Consider the following 9,342-nt stretch of genomic DNA (forward strand, 5'->3'; position numbering starts at 1 on the left):
TTCTATATTACGAATAACTCTACTCAACCTCTATAAAATTTTGTATTGTTTTTTACTAATTTTAATTATTTTTATATTATTATTATTAATTGTTTATTTGTTTTATTTTTAATCATTTATATAAAATCCAAAAAGCACGACATATTAGTATTTTCTTTTTGAAGTAGTGAATTTAAATAAAAAAATTGAAACAAAAGGATATTAAAGAAAAAATCCCAAAATTTTCAAAACAGAAAATCAAATTGAAATGGTTTATTTATCTTTCGCAATTTTTTATATATTCCTAATTATAAAATTAAAATTGTAATATATAAATAAAAAATTCTACACAATTTTTTTTTATTCTATACGGTACAGACAAATATGTATGATATTACATACTGTAATCTTATGTTATTTTTGAAAATTGGTTATAGGTAGATAAATAAATTTGGTAATTAAAATTAAAGTTTTAATTTGATTACTACTCGTCTGCTTGTCTGCTTTTAAAATACTTATGTGTATAATTGTTATATTTTTATCTTTTTAGCTCATTAAATTTAATCTTAACATTAAATATGGATGGAAAATATTTAATTTATAATCAATTTAATTTTACTATTTTTATTTAACATTCGAATTATACTTATTTTTCTGTAAAAAAAAAAAAAAAAACACATTAATATCAAGAACTGCTTCATTGCATAAATGAAAACTAATTGGGAAAGGTCCAAAAATAAAATAACAGAATGAATGACAAATCTTTGCATAAACGTAGAATACTTATTGATACTAGAAATTTTACGTAGACGAAATACTATACAAACCACCATTTGTATTGATATTGAAAAGGAAGACAAATTAATGCTTCAATTTAAAACCATCACAACAATATTATTCATGGCAATTTCAAACCATTACAAAGTATTATTCATAAGAAAATGACAATTAAGTACCAAAAGAGTACAAAATCCACACACTATATAATGAAGAATATAATTAAGAAAATTGTGACACAACCATATAAAGTAGTGGTGTCTCTAATTAGTAATTAAGCGCATACGAAGCCCTTTGGAACACCCTTTCCACAATTGTTAAGTATCAAGCTCAAGTTAATAGGAATATTAAGGTTGATTCCCAACACATTAGCTTTAAGGGCAGTGCAAAGGCACACAGCAGCATCAAGATTAGCAAGACCATCGATGAGTGAACAACATTGTGACTTACCAATTATAATATGAACCACACCCAATAAATCAGCACACACACCAAACTTAAGTGTGTCTATAGGACAAGTTGGGGATTTTGGGGAAGGTGGTTGGGGGGATTTTGGGGAAGGTTGTTGGGGGGGTTTTGGGGAAGGTTGTTGGGGGGGTTTTTGAACTTTAGGGGGTGATGGAGGACATGAAACATTAGTTGAGGTAACCATAGTGAAAAATAGGATGTTGATGGAAAGGAGAATAGCAATTTTTGAAGCCATTTGGAATAATAATTAAGATGTGCTAATTAATTAATGGCTTTTAGATTGTGCTTATACTCTTGGTTGGTATGTGTGTTGAGTGATGATTTTGAAGAGGAATGAGAGAGGGTTTTATAGGGAAGGTTTTATGAGTTTATTGGTATTTAAATATATTTAATGCAATTGAAACCAAATAAATTAAATATTTAGACCTTTAACTTATTTTGTATTTTCATTTTAATTTCTTAATTCTTTTTTTATTCATTTTTGTTTCCTTGACTTTATTTTTAATAGTAATATCAATGTTAAGTCTTTTTGTTAGATTTCGTTTCATTAATTTTGATTTACATATCATTTAAGGTAAATAAATAAAAGATAATTTTGACTTATAAAAGTCAAACTAAAAAAACTAAAAAACTTATTTTTTGTTTTATTTCATTAATATTTTGGGATGAAAACTAACAAAAATAATTCATTTTAAAAAGAAAATAGAAAAGACTAATATAACTAACAAAAGTAAAATTAAGGATCCAAAACATAATAAAAAAAAAAACTATTAAAAGATCAAAATTAAGTTAAGGAGTCAAACTATAAAATAATTGGTTTATTTTGGAAGCTTAGGGAGAGTGACTGAGTGAAAGGCCATTGGGTGGAAACTTAATAGTCAAGATCAGTTACATAGCACTTACCAAATCAACATGGAAGGAGGAAATATGCTCTCAATCGAGGGAATACAAATATATCGGGTTCATTTGAGATAAATATCTTTTTACTAACATTTATAAATTTTCAAAATTATGATTTTAGTTTTATATTTATAAAATTAATTATACTAAAATTTACTTCAAAATAAAACAAGTTATTTTGGATGCATTTTTTACCGACTAAAACAAATTTAAGATTCAATAATTTAAATATTTTAATATTGTAAAAAATTGTTTATCTTTCTATATGATAAGTTTTTGAAAATAATTTTTCATTTTATATATTTTTTAAAATTTTATTATTTCAAAAAAATTGTAACTAATAGATAAAATATTTTTTTATGATAAACTATTTAAATTAATTTATAGTTTGAAGAGTTATTTTTAAAATTTAAAAAAAAAATTATAACAAAAAAGTTTAATACATACTATAAAAATCATTTTTAAAACTGTAGCAATATGATTCATTATAGGGTCACAAGTTTGGAACTATCAGCTATATAAGTTGCAGTATGTGATTTGTCGTATTATTAATTCAAATTCAATGAAATCATTTTATATTAGAATCAATTTTCATTAGTTTGAATAATTTAATATAGAGATTAATAGCTATGCATTAAGAGATGAATTATATATTATAAATGCAATTCGGGGGCAGATGCGTCATTAGCTTTTTTATTTTATTACAAATTGTTCATTAATTTTTTTTCTCTCTCACAAATATATTGAATTATTTTATTTATGAAAAGTTAAATACACAATAAAGTATGAGATAAATTGTTGAATAATTATTTGATCAGCTAGTGTCGAAGACATAGATAGAAGAAAAAAAATTCATAAAACTATTTCAAATATGAGAAATGTGATTCCTACATGTTTAAGTCTCTTTAATTTTTTTCAGGTATAAAGTCATGGTTTTGTATTCTTCAACTTTTTGTTGAGTAATAATTAATATTTTAGCACTTAAATTTTGGTATATTTTATTAAATAAATATTTATACTATACGATATTGTTTACACTAACTAAATTTTCTTTGTTTTGACAAGTCTAATTAACATTTCTAGATTTATCCCATATTGAAAATATTTAAGTATTATTCCATATATACATTCAACCAACTAACACTATTATATTAGTTTTGAAAATATATTTATAAATAGTTAAATACCTATATAGTAAGAAGTGATTGATATATGTGTGAGAATGTTCTAGACTCGCTATATGCAACTAAATTCTACAGCTGCCTAAAAAAAAAAAAATTTCCTTTTTAGAAAAAAAAATCCTAAATCATATCAAATTATGGATGTAAGATATTATTTTATTGCCTGTGTTTGTCATTTTTCATTTATTATTGAAAATGAACTGACGGGGCCTTAAGATTGTTCTTATTACTCTGTATTTTGTCTCTTACAACTCAAACCCAGTTGTCAAATATACATGTTAGAAATTTAATCATGCATACATTATCATAGTTTTCTTATTTATGTATATCTTACTCGTTAACTAATTGTTACATAGAAATAGTTTCTGGACATCAACATTTTGATATTAAAAATGAGAGAAAATATTATATGATATCAATTATTTGGGTACAAATATTTAAAAAAATTATAAAAAATCAAATAATATATATTTTTAAAATATTAAATAATATTTAATTATTTACATATATATGTGTTCAAATCATTATGTTTAATTAAATATTTTTCTAAAAATGGTATCCGTTGTTTTTTGTACGTATTTTTAAAATATATGTATATTGTAGAAAGAAAAAAAAAGTACATATAGTGTCACATATGAGGTATGTATTTTGATGTTGAAATAACACTGATTTATCACAAATAATGTGTATATACACACACATGTGAGGCTATAAGCAAGTGTAAAATAAAACATCCTCTAATTTCTAGTTAAAAAGTAATGGTTTTTAATTTGTTGCTGTTCATTTGAAACTTTTTGAATTAAAATGTGATTAATTAATAATGTAGGTGATGTGTGAAAATCATGTGCTGATCATGTGAAAGCTGCAAAAAAAATTGTCACTTAGCCTGAAGAATACGAACATTGGAAACTTGATATGGAGGGTGACCAATGGTAAATTAGTAATTGTGATTGACCATTCTATTTCTATTTGCATTTCCCATCACATCATGCCTAATATCTTCTATTTCATCTCTCTTTTTCTTTTATCCCATTGAGGATATATTTGATATTGCACCGATTATAATTTTATAAAATCACAGTGGTCGAATGCAATTTTAATAATTTTCCTGTTATAATAAACATATATTTAGTGGCGTGGTAATTACGTATTATAAAAAAAATAAAAAATTAATTTTGGTATTCTATAATTTAGATATCATATATTAAAGATTAAAAAAAAAACATTTCGTGTTTCTTTATTATTATAAAAGTCTTATTTTTTAAATTAATTAATTATAAAAAATGATTCATTTTTATGAAAAGTTATTCAAAACAACTTCTTATTTGAAATAATTTTTATATTTTTTTTCGTATTCCATTTCTTAAAAATTGTAAATATCTAAAAATAATTATTTATAAAAATAAGTTGTAATAAATAGACTCAAAATTTTTAATGTTATACATATAAATTAAGAAAATGATGTGTGTACATCTATAAATATTTTAAGAGAGAAATAAATAGAGATAATGACTTGATATGTTAATCATGTAATAAAAAAAATAAAAAGTAAGAAATAAGTGTTGAATAAATGTTTAATAAGAATTATGGATGTACATGTAAGAACTCTAAATTATTCATTTCGACTAAAGCGTAAAACTATTATGTGATGATGCAACAAGATTCGAAATCATGTGTCATGTTTCCTTGTTGCATTATTCCATGTCTATACTCATTAAAAGTTTCCAATTTTTAATAGCAAAAGAAGATGTAATAAAACATGAGTGCAAGGAGATTTCACATTCGGAAAGAGAGCCACAAATAACTTGTTTTTATCGGTAAAATATAGTAAATATCACTATAAACTCACATATAATCTATTAAAAGGAATAATAAATATTACTATAAATTCACATAAAATTTATTAAAAGTAAAAAAAGTGTCAATATTTGGTTGAAACACAATGATATAATGTTTAAGAGTAATTTTTTAATGTCATGAAGTTAGTTAATAGCATTAAGCGGTTGTCGACGTGATCTTGGTTGTATGAAGGGTAGGAACAAGAATCTCATTTTGCAAAAATTGGTTGATGCACCCACTTGCTTGCTCACAAGTATTTTATTGTTTCAAAAATATATAATCTCATAACTTCACATATAACTATGATATCTTAATTACAAATTGGAAATAAGATGTGCAATATAAAAATATCAATATAAAAATATCAGCATTTATTGATTCATCTGAATTAAGAAACAAAATAACTTAGAATAGCTACAAATTAAAAGTATAGACAAATTAAGAAGTATACATTATCTGGAATTTTAAAGATGCAATCCACCGAATATCTACATACCATTCTGGAAGAAACCGGGAGTTGCCTTTGCTTTATATCCAAAATTAATTCTAAGACTGGAATTTAATGCTGTCATCAACAATAAGTGAGAAGTCACGTGATTCAAAAAGATGGAAATTACAAATCAAATTATTTTAGTATACGTATAGAATAATTAGACTTTTAATATTAATTATATTGTAATTTGTTTCTACTCTAATAAACCAAACACTAAATAATTTTTGACTGTTAACAACATATTTTTTAATATATACTTTTGACGTACTTTATTTATATTTTCTATTAAATTATATAGGTTTCATTAAATTTAATGGGACACGTGAAAATTTTAATTAATTAAAGAAAATATATTAAAAAGAATATTTTGCTAGCATTATTCTAATTGTTTAATTTTCTTTTTAGAGTTGCATTTTGTTCTATGTTTACTAGTTTATAGTCATGGGTTTTAATTAAAAATATTTTTGTTGTAGTTTATTTGAGGAAATTTTAATTAAATTAGAATTTCAAACAAAAGAAATAGTTAGCATTGTTTCTCAAAAAATTTGGATGAACCACTTAAAAAATTTATCAAGAGCGTCATTACTCTTGTGGCAATTCTTAGCACTTCTCATCTCATTTCATTTGTATGTTTTAATTTCTCTTCTTAATTATAGAATTTTCCTAGAGATGTCTTCATTTGTGCATTCAAATGGATGCATAATACAGGATATTATGTTCGTAAATTTCTTAACAAACTAATTAGAAAATAAAAGAAATATAAAAAAATTAACATTTACTTATAAAGTTTTTGTTTGACGTTGTTTCATAGAAATAAAATCATCAATTATCAAATCTAAGATAAATTGTTCATCAATCTCATCTAAACTAAACAATAAAAATAGGTTTCAAAATTCTTCAAACTCCCTTTACAACATATAATTAATATAAATCCTATTCACTAAACCTAACATCATAACATTCAACTCTAAGAGAGTTATTGTGAAGAAGCAATCGAGATCATGAAGTTCAAATAGTTGAAATCATATTTTAGTTTATAGATTTGTTTCTATGTTTTGGGTTTGAACCGAATTCGAGACATTATATTCAGTCTAATAATATTGATATTTTTTATTTAAATTATGTCTATTTATTAATTAAAATTTTTAATTTTTAAAAAACTTAAAGCATTGTTTTGATAACTTTACTTAAAAACAGTCCCAGACATTTTTTATCCAAAAAATTGAATAAATAAAGATGTTATTTAATTCCATTTAATTTTCTCAAGATAGTAAAAATTATTACTCCCTATACCCACGTGAATGACCGATTCACAAAAAATATGACCTAAAAAGAGTGATTATTTCAATTTTGAATGTAATATTAATTAATTACTTCAACTATCATATTTACAAAATTAATATGCCTAAAAAAGGTTTTCACTTTTAGTTTTATATGTAATTTTAATTATTATTATTTTCAATTTTACCTTTAATTAATATTATGTGTGTCATCTCCTAAATCATTATTATTTATTTTTGCATTTAAAATAAATAGAATACACCAATAATTATATATAAGGATAGTTTAGTAAAATCATCCACAACTAATTCCCTTTTTTAATTTATTGCATTTTACCTCTAATTAATATTTTGTGTATTGCACCTAATTTACTATCTTCCACTTTGTATTAAAGATAATGATGAATATACTAACAATTTGTAAGAGTGATTTTGTAATAATGTTATTTTCTCTCTCTCTTATTTATACACTTTTCGTAATTTAAAATAATTAAATAGATCATTTATTGTGGGTGAAGCGAATGTTATACTTTACCAAACTACTACTCTAGCTGTATGAGAAAACTAACATTAAATCAATGACGTTATTTAAATATATTTGTGTGTGAGGTTCATCAAACATTTTTCTATCTTTTTACAATAACTCTCATATTAAATTTGTTACGACACAAGCTAATATGTTTTTTCATCAATTAGTAAGGGCGGCACATAGCTAGTTTCTATATTTTCATTGAAGTTCCAACTTATATTAAACAATTTATTATATTTGTTTTTTCTTAAAATAATTAAAATTATTTAATCATTTCACACATACTAAAAAATATATATAAATAAAAGAAATATTTTTGAACAGAGATAGTAATAAATAACTTCATATGACTTTTGCCAAAGAAAATATAGTTAACTTCATTAATTTTTTCACAATGATATTTGATATATATATATATATATATATTTTGGAGTTATTTATTGTTATTCTTAATCTGTTTCAAACAATACACGTTAAATGTCGGTTAATATGAAATGGACAGATAGTAATATACTATATATCATAAGACGTGGGCATCTAATCGACTTTTTTTTATTGGGATTTTTCTTCTAGGCTTTGACATCGATCTGAGGTTTCAAGCCCTGTGGGTTTTTTTTTACAAAATATCTAGCCTTGGCCCGTGTGGTTTGATTTTATGAGATATATGTGATTTTGATTTATATACTGTTATACACCAAGTGATCATCAACACACAATATGTGAACATGCATGGAGAAATTTATATATAGGAGTATACAATAAAACAACATGTATTGTGGAAATTAGAACAATAACTCCATTTAATTGATTAAATACTTAAAACATCATTAGTCGGTGTAATAATAGCGTAAATAAAATAACTTTGGAAAGTAATAATCTTTTTAAAATTTACAATAATAATGTGAAAGCACTACAAAATTCAAATAATGGTTTTGATAAAATGATTATCTCTAAATTTCCATAAAGACTGCGGACTATATTATATATCTTGGCAATACATGTGAACAATAAAAGACAAAGCATATTCATATATATTATCAATTGGCAAAGTCGCGCATTTTGGCGCATTATCAGCAATAAGAATGAAACCTTTTTAGGAATAAAAAGTAAAACATTATTAGGCTAGTAGGGCAGAATGAGGTTAAATTATCAAACATATATGAAACATGCAACTTGGTTGTTGCCAAGGCTACAAGTATAGATATCGTACCGTTTTTGTCTAACGAACCAATCACTTTCATCCATATATGGACAAATGGTGATAACTAATTAGACACTATACCCAGCAAGACGTGTTTCAGTAATAAAACTTGACCGACATTAAATTTTGAAAATAGTTTATTTTTTATATGATTGTGTAAAAAAAGTTCAGTATGTATTCATAATTGTAAATATATTTTATATTGTTGATTCTCTTAATAAACTTTACTATGAAGTTATTGTTGGAAATGATATAATTTTAATGGAAGTTTGTTGAAAATAATGATAATATTAAGAATAATGATGACATTTATGAGAGTTAATGTCGTTGTGAATTAAAATATAAGAAGTCTTATATAAGAAGAATATCACACACCATGAAGTCTCACACACGATATTTATTTTAAATCGAATGTAATAATATTTAATTTCAACTTTCAAACAAATATTATCTCATCCAAATTCTTCAATTTTGGAGAAGCTAAAGTTAAATTACAAATTATTCCTCTTCCTTCTACTCCTTCCAACCAAACAGAGGCTTAAAGTAAATTTTGTCAAGTATATAATATATGATTGATTTTCCTTTGTATTAAACTAGTCTAATGCTTGTGAGTCATAATCAAAAATAGAGTAATCACAATATTCAACTTGTGAATCATAATCATATGAATTTGACTAATCATTTGTTTCCTGCTG

General features: G+C 23.8%; 1 protein-coding gene across 1 annotated transcript; it reads right to left on the reverse strand.

Annotated features, from left to right (window-relative positions):
• Positions 1 to 844: 844 nt before the first annotated feature.
• Positions 845 to 1,555, reverse strand: LOC101495775 (14 kDa proline-rich protein DC2.15-like). Its single transcript, XM_004516775.4, has one exon. The coding sequence runs from the start codon at positions 1,457 to 1,459 to the stop codon at positions 1,031 to 1,033; it is 429 nt and encodes a 142-aa protein (XP_004516832.1). The 5' UTR covers positions 1,460 to 1,555; the 3' UTR covers positions 845 to 1,030.
• Positions 1,556 to 9,342: the final 7,787 nt, after the last annotated feature.

The sequence above is a fragment of the Cicer arietinum genome, chromosome 7 (assembly GCF_000331145.2).
Source record: "Cicer arietinum cultivar CDC Frontier isolate Library 1 chromosome 7, Cicar.CDCFrontier_v2.0, whole genome shotgun sequence".
Taxonomy (NCBI): domain Eukaryota; kingdom Viridiplantae; phylum Streptophyta; class Magnoliopsida; order Fabales; family Fabaceae; genus Cicer; species Cicer arietinum.